The 14,655-nt window shown below is 38.5% G+C and overlaps 1 protein-coding gene across 1 annotated transcript in view; it reads left to right on the top strand.

Annotated features, from left to right (window-relative positions):
* Positions 1-14,655, top strand: part of Dnah3 (dynein, axonemal, heavy chain 3) — a 62,055-nt gene that overhangs the window by 6,382 nt on the left and 41,018 nt on the right. Inside the window, exons 12-28 of the mRNA XM_053751562.1 lie at positions 228-442; positions 1,312-1,502; positions 2,376-2,560; positions 3,143-3,405; positions 5,713-5,870; positions 6,602-6,794; positions 7,718-7,837; positions 8,196-8,302; positions 8,846-9,023; positions 9,743-10,005; positions 10,411-10,612; positions 11,031-11,201; positions 12,118-12,265; positions 12,997-13,195; positions 13,330-13,498; positions 13,699-13,892; positions 14,253-14,381. Coding sequence (XP_053607537.1) covers positions 228-442; positions 1,312-1,502; positions 2,376-2,560; positions 3,143-3,405; positions 5,713-5,870; positions 6,602-6,794; positions 7,718-7,837; positions 8,196-8,302; positions 8,846-9,023; positions 9,743-10,005; positions 10,411-10,612; positions 11,031-11,201; positions 12,118-12,265; positions 12,997-13,195; positions 13,330-13,498; positions 13,699-13,892; positions 14,253-14,381 — 3,085 coding nt within the window. The remainder of the gene's footprint in view (positions 1-227; positions 443-1,311; positions 1,503-2,375; positions 2,561-3,142; positions 3,406-5,712; positions 5,871-6,601; positions 6,795-7,717; positions 7,838-8,195; positions 8,303-8,845; positions 9,024-9,742; positions 10,006-10,410; positions 10,613-11,030; positions 11,202-12,117; positions 12,266-12,996; positions 13,196-13,329; positions 13,499-13,698; positions 13,893-14,252; positions 14,382-14,655) is intronic.

Here is a 14,655-nt window from a genome sequence, read left to right as displayed (position 1 = left end):
ATTTTTTTTCGAGTGTATTTGGTGGTGTCAGATTTTATTTAAGATGCATAAAAGCATCTGACATGGCTTTTACCTTGTAAACCGACGTCTACACACAAGTGAACCTAATGAATGAATCCTAATTCCCAAGTCATTCATTCGTTCATATTAAGTATTAAGTCAAATCGTCAACTAACATATTTGGATCTTGTATTCACCTGATTAAATATGATTGTATTCCCCTACAGGCGTGTCTCGGCCGTACCCATTCCTGATCTCCGTATACCCAGAAGAGCAATACATGGTGGAGATCACGAACAAGACCGTTGGCCACTACTACGTGAACAGACCGGGGCCAATCAGCTACCTGTCCAACTTCGAAGAGTTCAACTATCTGCTGGATGGGTCTGCGTTCCAGGAACTCATGGCGTTCTTCAAGCTCGAACCGCCGCCGTATCTTAAGGTTAGACTTCTCAATTTATCGGATGCAATATACGTTTTGGCGTGAAAGACGGACAAACAAACAAAAACACTATTAAATTTATCACAATAGTAGGTGTGGTGTTATATTTGATTACCGTCTTATTAAAAATCTGAAAACAAATTCAATACATTCAAAGATAAACTTGCGCGTTTGATTGAACATGATTAACTTGTTTGAAAATTGGTACACAACATACATATAGTATTGTCTGTGTGTTCTTTGAGTGCAGTGTGATATGCGAATGAAGCGAATTATAATAAATCAATAGTTTATTTATTTCGTCAGTAATATATAGTACTAGTAGTAGTAGCGTGTAGTAGTATTTGGCATACAAAATTGTACAGTCTGTCAAGAATGTACAGAAATTCAATGAGGGCGCTTTCTCGTGTTTGCTGGCAACACTGGTGTTGCAATGTCAAAAAAGTGTAGTTTTCTTTACTTTCTTGACACGCTGTTGTTTAATCTGGCTCATGCTAACGCTGTTGTTAAATTCATGCGATGGCCAAGTCGATCTATTTATTTAAAACCTAAAAGATTTTTAATATTGATATGATAATTCATATCAATATTAAAAATCTTTTAATCTTTTTTGTCCTTACTTAAGGGACCTTCCTTTCTTAAGTTATTACGCAAGTTTAATAAGTTTAGTCCCTTAAGTATGGACTAAATAAATTAATTAATCGACTTGGTATTACATGGATCTCCCAACTTTTTACGGTTAGAAAAACTGAGCTGCGAGACTTGGGTTTTTTACAGCATATTTTTGATGGCATTATGTTTTGATGTACGTGATATCTATTTACGAAAATGTTTTATTAGACCTAAATCTGAATGATGATATTCGTCAGGACTTCTCAGCGCGCATCTTCAAATACGAAGAACAGCGCGACGAGATAGTGTTCCTGCGGCGCGACATCCCGCTCAACATGATAATGTTGGACTGCGGGCCCATCAACGACACGCTGCACGACATCGTCAACGGCCTGCGGCAGCACATAGTCGACCACTTCATCTTGGTCAACAGAAAGTGGAACAGAGGGTAAACAATTTTTCTTCTGACCAGTTAGTGTGGATTTGCATTTCACTTCTCACCATCGAATCGATTCGAAGTGAGATGCAGCGTACCAATCACATTGCGCCATTGTGACGCGACGACAACCACACTGCAATGAAAAAGAGATTGTTTAGCAATAAGCCCGCTATTGGTCCATATGTATACACTACTGTATTATTTTGTACTGATATTGTTTGTATTGGCAATAAAGATATTTTGTATTGTATGTATTGTATGTGCGTATTAGAAATACTTAACATCGTTTGTCTCTCATCACGTGCCCGGCCCATTCTGCTACTTTATGTGATACTAGGGGCTTGTCCCGGTTTTGCTCGAGTAAAACATGAAATTATACACGTAAACCTTCCTCAGGAACACACTATCTATTCGTGAAAACCGTAAAAAAACCCCGTCCTTTAGTTTTAGCGTTTATTGCACACAGACAAACAGATTCGACATGGGCACTTCATTTTATAATATGTAAGGATAACGATTAACCAGATTGGGCCGGGATGTTGTATGGAAATCTCGTTTGGTTACACACGTCTATTTAGTTTTTAACTCCTGACGCAAAAAAGGGTGTTATAAGTTTGACCGCTAAATGTGTTTATCTGTCTGTCTATGTACGTGGTGATCTACGGCTCACCAACGGGTGAACCGATCTGGTTGCGGCTTTTTTTATTTGATAGCTAATTTTTATGCGGTGGTTCTTAGATATGTTTGATCAAAACCGGTTCAGCCGTTCAAAAGTTGTAGCGAAAAGAATAGTGAAAGTCGGCGGTTTTTTTTTTAAATTTGTCTTACGAATAAACTTGTCTTGGTCTCTGGTTAGTATAATCAAAAGTATATTTTTTTTAGCATCTGCAACGTGTATGAAGAGATGGCGAGCCGGTCGTCGGAAACCCCGGAGACGACGGCGCAGCTGGTGGAGCTGCTCAACTACATCTCAGACTGCCGCGACCGCGCCATGTTCGAGCTGCGGGCGCAGTCGCGGACAACCGCCGAGTACGTGCTGTTCCTCATGGAGCATGCGCATTTGAACTGTGAGTCTGTTTTTTTAATTACATGTCCGGATTTTCGGCTAAAGCGTTCCCATATCCGCCCTTCTTTTTGTGAATCGATTCTATTTCTTGTCAGATGCCTTAACTAAACGCATCCGTCCGATCATATAATCAAAGGCATGGTAAAAACAGTGAATAAAAGTGGTAGATGATAGGAAATAACAGTGTTCCTAAAGAGAAGTCACGTCAGACAAGTGGCAGGTCAAAATTTGAAGGTTTATCTTTTACGTGGACTCCGAGACTCCGGCCGTCTCAGCTGGGAATGAACATGATTATCATCATAATTTGTCCATCGTTCTCTCATCCTAGAGAACGATGGACAAATTATGATGATAGGATGAAGTTCACCATTGTAATTTCAATTGTTTTTAATTTATATGCTTATTTATGTATGGCTTCGATAAGGGATGGCAACATCTAGCGAGGCATAACAGTAGTTGTAGAAAAATTAGAACGAAACTGAATGAAGTGAAGTGAAAGGGGGAGGTCTTAGTCCTAGTCCTAGCGGTGGGATCTGATAGCTACTTTAAAAAATGTGTATTAAAACAAATGATGTATTCCCAGTCGAGGACATCAACCTGAACACGCGCGTGTTCCTCTGGCCCCTGGACATGGAGGACACCATAGACCTGACCATCAAGACGCTCAACACGAAGAAGACGATGGCCGAAGACAAGCTGCGCAGCAAGAAGGCGATCTTCGAGGAGAAGATCAAGAAGCACGAGAAGGAGTTGGAGCTGTTCAGGAGGTTCGACCCGCCGCTGCTTAATCTGGACCTGCTGAGTGACGTGGTGAAGAAGGTCGATGAGATATTCAAGAATTTGACGGTGAGTGGATATTTTACAAGCTTTCTTTTAGTTTCACCTGTCCCGATGTTCGTCTGTCTGTAAACAAAAGTAAGTTGAATTTGACATATTTGACTTAAACAGATCAAATTTCCCATGTCGCTTCAGTTTCCATGACAATGCATTATTATGAGAGCTCTTCAACGGTTTACAGCACGTACATGTTTTTGACGTGACAACGTCTTAAATTAGGTTGCGGCTGGGAGTCACTTATGAAAAAGTGTAACGCCCGGTAACGTTACGATGAGTCACCGAACGAGATAGAGGCCCCCCGAATGCCTTGCGTCTCTCTCCCACTCAACTATGATCGGTCTGCCGCGCGCGTAAAAAGACGTTGTCACGTAAAATCTTCGCCCGTAAAACCGACTTTACAGGCAACCATTTTTGTTACATGGTCTCTTACGACAACTGTTATTGTCTGGTAAGCAAAAATGACATTTTTGTAATAAACTTGTTTGTGAGTACAGTCCACTTCATTTTAAGTTACTGTGCTGGCAAGCAAAAATGACATTTTTGTAATAAACTTGTTTGTGAGTACAGTCCACTGCATTTTAAGTTACTGTGCTGGTAAGCAAAAATGACATTTTTGTAATAAACTTGTTTGTGAGTACAGTCCACTTCATTTTAAGTTACTGTGCTGGTAAGCAAAAATGACATTTTTGTAATAAACTTGTTTGTGAGTACAGTCCACTTCATTTTAAGTTACTGTGCTGGCAAGCAAAAATGACATTTTTGTAATAAACTTGTTTGTGAGTACAGTCCACTGCATTTTAAGTTACTGTGCTGGTAAGCAAAAATGACATTTTTGTAATAAACTTGTTTGTGAGTACAGTCCACTTCATTTTAAGTTACTGTGCTGGTAAGCAAAAATGACATTTTTGTAATAAACTTGTTTGTGAGTACAGTCCACTTCATTTTAAGTTACTGTGCTGGTAAGCAAAAATGACATTTTTGTAATAAACTTGTTTGTGAGTACAGTCCACTGCATTTTAAGTTACTGTGCTGGTAAGCAAAAATGACATTTTTGTAATAAACTTGTTTGTGAGTACAGTCCACTGCATTTTAAGTTACTGTGCTGGTAAGCAAAAATGAAATTTTTGTAATAAACTTGTTTGTGAGTACAGTCCACTTCATTTTAAGTTACTGTGCTGGTAAGCAAAAATGACATTTTTGTAATAAACTTGTTTGTGAGTACAGTCCACTTCATTTTAAGTTACTGTGCTGGTAAGCAAAAATGACATTTTTGTAATAAACTTGTTTGTGAGTACAGTCCACTGCATTTTAAGTTACTGTGCTGGTAAGCAAAAATGACATTTTTGTAATAAACTTGTTTGTGAGTACAGTCCACTGCATTTTAAGTTACTGTGCTGGTAAGCAAAAATGTCATTTTTGTAATAAACTTGTTTGTGAGTACAGTCCACTTCATTTTAAGTTACTGTGCTGGTAAGCAAAAATGACATTTTTGTAATAAACTTGTTTGTGAGTACAGTCCACTTCATTTTAAGTTACTGTGCTGGTAAGCAAAAATGTCATTTTTGTAATAAACTTGTTTGTGAGTACAGTCCACTTCATTTTAAGTTACTGTGCTGGTAAGCAAAAATGTCATTTTTGTAATAAACTTGTTTGTGAGTACAGTCCACTTCATTTTAAGTTACTGTGCTGGTAAGCAAAAATGTCATTTTTGTAATAAACTTGTTTGTGAGTACAGTCCACTTTATTTTAAGTTACTGTGCTGGTAAGCAAAAATGACATTTTTTGTAATAAACTTGTTTGTGAGTACAGTCCACTTCATTTTAAGTTACTGTGCTGGTAAGCAAAAATGACATTTTTTGTAATAAACTTGTTTGTGAGTATAGTCCACTTCATTTTAAGTTACTGTGCTGGTAAGCAAAAATGACATTTTTGTAATAAACTTGTTTGTGAGTACAGTCCACTGCATTTTAAGTTACAGTGCTGGTAAGCAAAAATGACATTTTTGTAATAAACTTGTTTGTGAGTACAGTCCACTGCATTTTAAGTTACAGTGCTGGTAAGCAAAAATGACATTTTTGTAATAAACTTGTTTGTGAGTACAGTCCACTGCATTTTAAGTTACTGTGCATGGATCTTTATACTGGTATTAGATGGATAGATTCTATCTTTATTCTACATGGTAACAAACATATCAGTCTCACCAAAGATACTTATATGTTCGTTACAATAAAAACTCATGACAATAACTATTTTATAGAACTTATAGTTTTTCGCTGTCTCTGTCTATCACATCGCCATACTTGTTGCTCCCGCCAGGACGACAAATACGAAGCAGAGGACATTATCACGGAGGAACAACTGTTAGATCAGGAGGTGTCAGTGTACTACTCCCTGCAGGCCATGCTCAACGGCGTCGACCCCTTCCACAAGCTGTGGCATACTGCTTACGACTTCTACGATGGCTATGAGAAATGGTGAGAAATACTTCAAAATCTGAAGTTTATCATAAAACACTGGCCGTTTAGAAAAATAAGCTAAAAATATAAAAAAAACGAGTTTAAACAAACTTTAGTTAACTTTAACGGATGTTTTTTTATCTGTCATTTTAAATCTGAATTTTATCAAAAAACACTGGCAGTTTAGAAAAAAGTTAAAATGTAAACAAGAAAGAAAAATTCGAGCGTATTTTGTTAATTGTCACGATTTGTTTCTTGACTTTGTGTAATATACTATTTTTTGAAATTACCAATCGAGATTTTTATATATGTATCAGTAAAACATTTGCTAACATAAACATAATACCAAGTTTAAAGCAAAATTTCATTGCATTCTTCTTCTTTTTCGCGTGTCGATGGCAAAACAACGCTCTATTGGATGCTAAATATGTATATTCTTTCCAGAACCGAGCCGTTTACAATATTAATTGACGACCTCGGTGGCGCAGTTCTTGCCACTGGATCGAGAGGTCCCGGGTTCGATCCCCGGTCGGTTAATGATGGAAAATGATCTTTTCTATTTGGCCCGGATCTTGGATTTTTATCTATATATGTATTTGTTATAAAATATACTATCGTTGAGTTAGTATCCCATAACACAAGTCTCGAAATTACTTTGGAGCTAGCTCAATCTGTGTGAATTGTCCTAATATATTTATTTATTTAATTTGAAATAAATGTGTGAAATACCATGAGATTTATTATTACAGGTATCACGGGCCATTCCACGTGCTGAATGCTGAGCAAATATCGGAGGACGTCGACGCCTGGTGGAAGCTGTTGATCAAGCTGGGCAAGCAGCTGTTCGAGTACCCGGGCGCGAAGCGGATCGCGGACATGGTCCGGAATAGGGTCGAGAAGTTCAAGGTTCTGTTGCCGGTGCTCTGCGCTATCTGCAATAAGGTACGATACGTTTCTGTTTATGACATAACAGTGTAAATCCTACTAATATTGTAAATGCGAAGGTTTGTGAAGATGCGTGTATGTATGTATATATGTATGTATGTATGTTCATTCGTTCGTTCGTTTGTTTGTTTATTTGTTTGTTATGAAATTTGGTACACGGGTAGAATATAACCTGGATATTAATCCAGATATAACCTTCACCTTTCATTCATAGTTGTTTAATTCTCTCACTTGATATATACATTAGGTTTTAATTCATTTAAAGTGCACAAATGAGACCTGCAAGAGCGTTGCAATTTGTCATTATTATAATATTTCTATTTATTTAATATTTTATTAATAGTTCTAATAAATATAAATATTCTATACCTATATTCTTAAATTAGCAACATTTGTATTCGCGTTACGTTGAAATGTGAAATGCAATTCTTACGGAGGCATAATGTCGGTCTGGCTAGATTCCATTGTTTGGGAAAGATAGATTTTACCATTCCATGCGTTATAATAATTACAATATTATTTACTGGAAAAATGATATTCCATGTTTTTTTAACATTCTAAAACTATGATCCTTTGGAGGAATCCAAGGTTTATAATTTAAAAGGGAGACACAAATGGGTATTTTTCTATATTGGATCGATGATATGTATATTTAAATGAAATACTTTAAATGAAACTAGGACTTTATCTCAATTACAATATATCTACATATCTACTTGGATATATAATACAAAATCAAATAACAAATCTAAAATGAAAAGAGCAATAGGAAAACATGTCGAGTCTCGAATGACAATTCCACGGAATTCCATGGAATTCCAATCACAGCACGGCATTAGTGAAGTTACCACCCCGTAGAGATGGGGCATCTAATGTATTCTCGCCTAACAGTATATAGTAAAGCAGTGGTTTGCGTCCAGGGCATGCGCGAGCGCCACTGGGCCCGCATCAGCGCGCTGGTGGGCGCGGAGGTGCAGCACGGGGATGACGTCACGCTGGCTGACATGGTCGACCAGGGCGTGCACGTCTTCGCTCCGCAGGTACTGTCGCTGTTACCTTCCCCACTCATGTGGGGTCGGCACGGTATGTCAACTCTTTGCATTTAACTCTGTCACTTGCCATTTCGCTCAACAGTCGCTTCTTATTCATTTCTTCCTTTCTTTGATGCAATCTGGATAGATATTTTGCGATTTCTTGTATTTTGTAATGATCGAATGTGTTACTGTTATTTATATAGTTACGATTTGGAAATCAATCAGTCGGCTTATATCGGCTCTGAATTGTTATATCAATCATTCAGCCAGTATAAACTATATATGTACTCACTTGTATTGGATTCGCAAATACAATATTTACAAAGAATTATGTCATTTTAATTAGTTATTTTCTTTATAATAGCTAGAAGAGATCGAACAACAAGCAGCTAAGGAATATTCTTTGGAGTGCGCGCTGCACAAGATGAAGGAGGAGTGGCTGGGAGTCAAGTTCGAGGTGCTTCCCTACAGGTTAGTGACACTAATGTTTGATCAATTTTACTTCCCAATACCTCAAAAATCACACAAAAACATGGTGCACCATCCACTAAAAGTATACAATGTCAACGATGTGAACCTAACCAGTTGTCCTTGAGTTATTTAGGATATGATTAGGGTGAATTGCATCGTCAAATTTGACGTTGATTTTAACCCACGCGCCCCTGACGTTTAGACAAAATGGCGTACTTTGCGTATTTCTACGCACATTAAAGATAACGTCAAATTTAACTGTGCAACCCATCCTTAAAATATTTGTTTATTTCAAATATACTAATATATTTATTGTCCTAATATATTTATTTATACTATGTTGTACACCACGGAGGTAAGTTTAAAGTAAATAATATATTTTTATTATTTCCTTGGTTATTATTATTATTTCCTAGGTCACGTTGGCCAGCCCCAGCGCAATCACCAGTCGCGTGACCGGTCCTCCCATTCACGGATCAATTAACCCAATTCCTCGAGACCTTTTTTTCGCGGTGCAGGTTGACTGGTAACCCTAATTTACAGGGACACGGGCGTGGGTATCCTGACTGGTTTGGACGACATCCAGCAGCAACTGGACGATCACATCCTGAAGTCGCAGACCATGCGCGGCTCGCCGTACGTCAAGGCGTTTGAGGCCGACATGGTGGCGTGGGAGGAGAAACTGATCAGCATGCAAGATATATTAGACCAGTGGCTTATGGTGACTATTTATTTATAATCAACATCATAGTCGTATCCACATATTTGAGGGTCGTGATCACCAGTAGCTGTCTCAAATTCAATTCAAATTCAAAATTCTTTATTCAATTTAGGATGACATACATCACTTATTGACGTCAAAAAATTACTTAAAGTAAGTCTACTGCCGGTTTCCAAAGCGCTGGTGAAGAAGAAGTGTCACTTGTTTTTATATTGTATATAATAATAATAAAAGCCTTTATTCACTGACCACAATAGTTACATAGATAATGCGATAAAACACTTAAAGTTCTATGTATATAAATATATATATGTATACATTTTCTTTCTCTTTTTGTCCTCTTTTCAGTAGATATCCTTTTCCCATTTCTCGGATGCCATTCGATTATGTCTTTAGTCAATTTTTCTCTATTTGTTCTTAATATATGATATATGTATTGTATATACGTTTAATACAAATCGTAGTGATAAGGTTTTCCGCTATGAAGAGAAGATCTTCTCTAGTAGCCGAATGTGGGTCCGATGGTGTCGTGTCGGAGGTTGTATTTTTTCATTCAATCTTGAAAACGTCAACTGCGCGTTTTAGACTTGTCTGACTAAAACGCGCAGTTGATCATGGTCGAACCATGATTCGGAATAGCGTCTTCTCGCGTTTCGTCAATGGCTTTGTGTATGAGTCGCGATAGATGTCGCCGCAAAATAAACTCTTCTTTCCCTCAGTGTCAAGCCACGTGGATGTACCTGGAGCCGATCTTCTCATCTGAAGACATCATGCGTCAGATGCCAACGGAAGCGCGTAACTTCCGCGACGTGGACAAAGAGTGGAAGCTCATCATGACGGCCACACAGAAGCAGCCGCAAGTGTTGCCAGCTACGGATTACCCTGGACTGCTGCATAAGCTGAAGTACAGCAATGCTCTGCTTGATGATATCCAGAGGGGACTCAATGATTACTTGGAGAAGAAGAGGCTGTTCTTCCCCAGGTGAGTTTCTTAGCAGATGTTGCCCGCGGCTTCGACTGCGGCCATAAGTAGCCTATGTCACTCCCCAGCTCTCTAACTGTCTTCACATCAAACCTTAATCCAATGCTCAGCATGCTCAATAGCATTCAAGAAGGGTTTACGTTATGCAGACATAGTGTTGTGAAATCATAGCCGAATTTCCAAAAAAATGGAGGTATATTTTTTACGCTTATCCTTGCATGCTGCTGCCTTAGGATGTGTCTCAGTCCTACAGCCGGAACGAGAAGATGGGAGAGAGAGAAGAAATAATATTCTCATCAGATCAGAGATCACCCAGAACTTGCTCGCAATGAGGGAATTTCAGGGTTATGTAATATCACGACCGCAGTGTAAACAAATCCTTTTTACTATTTTTATTCTTCATAGATTCTTCTTCTTATCCAACGACGAACTTCTGGAGATCCTCTCCGAGACGAAGGACCCGATGCGCGTGCAGCCTCACCTGAAGAAGTGCTTCGAAGGCATCTACACGCTGGACTTCAACGCCAACAAAGAGATCGTGGGCATGGCGTCCGCGGAGGGTGAGGTGGTCAAGCTGTCTTCTAGCATACAGCCCGCTGATGCCAAGGTACGGTTGTCTTTGTCTTTGCGATTATTGGTTATAACTTTCTTCTTCTTTTCGAGTGTGTTGTTGCTAAAATCTAGTGTCAGATCTCACTCGAATCGGCTAAAAGCATTTGGCACGATTTACATGACCTTCTGACATATAATAGTGGTGAGTAGGTCATTGCTTTTTTCATTGGACGTCCACCCATGTGAAATCCAATGTGTTGTATAGATTGTAAAGTGACTAAAATTTAGTTCTTAAGTATTTTATGTGTGGAATTTTTAAGTTTGAAAATAAATGTTTTTATTATTTATTATTATTATTATTTTAGCCACATTTTGAATTAATTTTTTATATGTTTTTATAATTTCACAATTTTCTTTATTGTTATAAAAAAAATCTGAAGAAGCCAAGGTCGTTCTAAACATTTCAATATCAGGGTATGGTGGAGCGCTGGCTGCAGCAGCTGGAGCAGCAGATGATCATCAGCCTCCGAGACGTCGCGACGGAGTCAGTCAACCAGTACGCGGTGGTGAAGCGCGAGGACTGGGTGTTGAGCTGGCCCGGGCAGATCGTACAGACCGGCTCCTGTGTGCAGTACACCACTGAAGTATAGCTTGTTCATTCATCGAACTCTCATATTAAAATTTTTATCATGCCGTTGCTCAAGAATAAATAAATGCCATCAAAAACATACTGTAAAAACCCAAGTCTCGCAACTCAGTGTTTCTACCGTAAAAAATTGTGAGATCCATTTCATACCAAGTCGATTAATTTATTTATTCCCTACTTAAGATGCCTTCTGTCTTAAGTTATTACGCAAGTTATCATATCAATATTATCATCCTTAGATCGACTTGACCCAGATATATTAGGACAAATCACACAGATTGAGCTAGCCCCAAAGTAAGTTCTAGACTTGTGTTATGGGATACTAACTCAACGATACTATATTTTATAACAAATACATATTATATATAGATAAACATCCAAGGCCCGGGGCAATCAGAAAAAGATCATTTTCCATCATGACCCGACCGGGGATCGAACCCGGGACCTCTCGGTTCAGAGGCAAGCACTTTACCACTGCGCCACCGAGGTCGTCAAAATAATAAATAGGAATTCATGCAAGCGGTCTTTATAAAGTCAAAAATGCCGCGCTGTCGTTGACAATGCGATCAGGGTTGTCACAAAATATATAAAAAACTCGTCATAATGTTAGAGACATTATGACGAGTTTTTTTATATATTTTGGCGTGTTCATCCATTGCATCCGAATCTTCGACGAGTCAGCGTAAAAAATAAACTTTATAATTTTGATAATTCGGCTTTTGATTTTGCTGCTTTTTTAAAATTTATTTTGATACTAAATCATTTATTCATAATAACAAAATTAATTAATCCATAATAATAAAATTAATTAATGCGGTTTTTAAAAAAATAAATAAATACAGTGATACAATAAGACGGTTAACATTGCACCCGTGCGAACTCGGAGCGGTCATTATATCCTTTATGTTCCGCAGGCCATAGAAGCCATCTCCGCCAACGAGCTGCCGCTGATGGTGGAGCGCGCCACGCAGCAGATCACGGGGCTGGTGTACCTCGTGCAGGGCGAGCTGGAGCCCGGGAACAGGATCACTGTGGAGGCGCTCATCGTGCTCGACGTGCACGGTTCATTTATCATTAATATAATATTCAATTAATATATTACGACAAATTACACAGATTGAGCTAGCCCCAAAGTAAGTTCGAGACTTGTGTTATGGGATACTAACTCAACGATACTTTATTTTATAACAAGTACATATATAGATGAACATCCAAGACCCGGGCCAATCAGAGAAAGATCAACTTGTGCGAAGTCTTGGATCATTTTTAATATACTGTTTTGAGACTTGCGTAGACTTTGTCATATCCTACGATATTATTACTAATGCGAAAGTTTATGAGGACACATACATATGTATGTTTGTTACTCTTTCCCGCAAAATCTACTAGACCGGTTATTATGACATTTTGTACACGAGTCGAATATAACCGGGAATAATACATAGGGTACTTTTAACGCACATTTCCCACGAGAGCGAAGCCTCGGGGCGCAGCTTTGCAAGTTAAAGTATCAGGTATAGAGGAAAACTCAAGAAGAAATTGATGAATTGCATCAAAAAATGTATGAATAAGAAAAATTCAACATTTAAGACCTTTTTCACCTATTGCTGGAAGTTTGATCTGACTTATCATATGTAACATATCAAAATTATCATTCGCAAATGTTGGATAGCGCGAACTAACAAATAACTTCAGGCACTTGTCTAGCAGCTAGTTTATCTGTCAGATCACAATATCAGAAAATGGGAAATGCCCGTAATATGACCATATTATAGGATGAATTATATTTTCAGGCCGCTCAATTTTAGAAGAGATGGTCGGCAAAAACGTGTCAGAGGTGACAGACTTCAACTGGATATCGCAGCTGCGGTACTACATGCGCGGCGACCGCATAGTCTGCTCGATGATCACGACAGACGTGGACTACGGGTTCGAATACCTCGGGAACATCGGCCGGCTGGTCGCCACGCCGCTAACCGACCGCTGCTTCAGGTGAATTTGATATTGAACCTTATACCTTACGTCATAACGTTCATTGCTTAAACTATTATGTGAATACTGTGTAACCTACCCTATTCATGCAAATAAATTATTTTAGTTGGAGTTTTGTCCGTTTTTATGGTTAGGACCCTAATGAGTGCCCTGAAGTTGAACCTGGGCGGAGCACCCGAAGGCCCGGCTGGCACCGGCAAGACGGAGACCACCAAGGATCTAGCGAAAGCCGTGGCCAAGAAGTGTGTCGTGTTCAACTGTTCAGACGGCTTGGATTACAAAGCGCTCGGCAAATTCTTCAAGGTTCGTCTTTGAAACTCTTCAAATTAGCATTCATTTAATCAAGTACAGTCTGGCTATAAAGATTAAAAAATTGATTTTTACCGAGCTATACTTACACTTTCTATTTGGATTTACTTTCAAACAAAAAAGTGGTATTTGAGCTGATTCTTTGTTTCTTCTGTAAATAAAGAGTTCATCTATCTATCGGATAATTTTCTCAGGGTCTAGCTCAATCCGGCGCATGGGCTTGCTTCGACGAGTTCAACCGTATAGAACTGGAGGTGTTATCTGTGGTTGCGCAGCAAATCTTGTCCATCCAGCTCGCCATACTGAGGAGAGAGAAGCGATTCGTGTTCGAGGGTACTGAGATCAGCTTGAATCCTACTTGCTCTGTCTTCATCACTATGAATCCTGGGTAAGTTATTATAATCTATAATAATAAAATAAATTTGAAGAATCCGGAGGCGCCAATCTCTGGAACTATTCTTGATATAATAAAGAATCTCAATCATGAGAAAGCACTGACTTTATTATATCATCTAAATACCACAAGTACCATATACTACGCGTGGTCTTTTTAACGTTAGATTTTATTTATGTTCTGAAATAATGTTTTATAATCCATTATGCAATATACTTGATGGATGCTGGAAAATGGTATCAAACAACGCATCAAATATCAATTCAATAGCCCAGATGGATTTGATGAAATTCGTTTAACAAATCTAAGACAATAAATCGAAAAGTAAGACATTTTTACGTTTCTATTCTATAGTTATGCGGGACGTACGGAGTTGCCAGATAACCTGAAGGTGCTATTCCGAACCGTGGCCATGATGGTACCGGACTACGCCATGATCGGAGAGATCACGCTTTACTCAAATGGCTTCGTTATTGCCGGACCGTAAGTCACATCCTTCGTCCTAATAGTCCAATGGGTATGATAGTACTAAAATCTTTGTTTTCCTTCTTAACTGTCTTGTAGTATGTACAATGTGTCCTAATTTCGCATAACCTGAAGATATATCGTAATTTACTTTATCTAGAAGTCTCTACGTCTCCACTGTTCTACTCTCTTACACAGCAACATCTATTTCCTGTTTTTCACTTACGTCAGAAATAATCTTTTGTGTTTTCATTTACACAGAAGATTTTTCAAAATCAAGGCAGATACACAG

This window comes from Plodia interpunctella, chromosome 11 (assembly GCF_027563975.2).
Source record: "Plodia interpunctella isolate USDA-ARS_2022_Savannah chromosome 11, ilPloInte3.2, whole genome shotgun sequence".
NCBI lineage: Eukaryota > Metazoa > Arthropoda > Insecta > Lepidoptera > Pyralidae > Plodia > Plodia interpunctella.
This window is presented reverse-complemented; position numbering and strand designations above follow the sequence as displayed.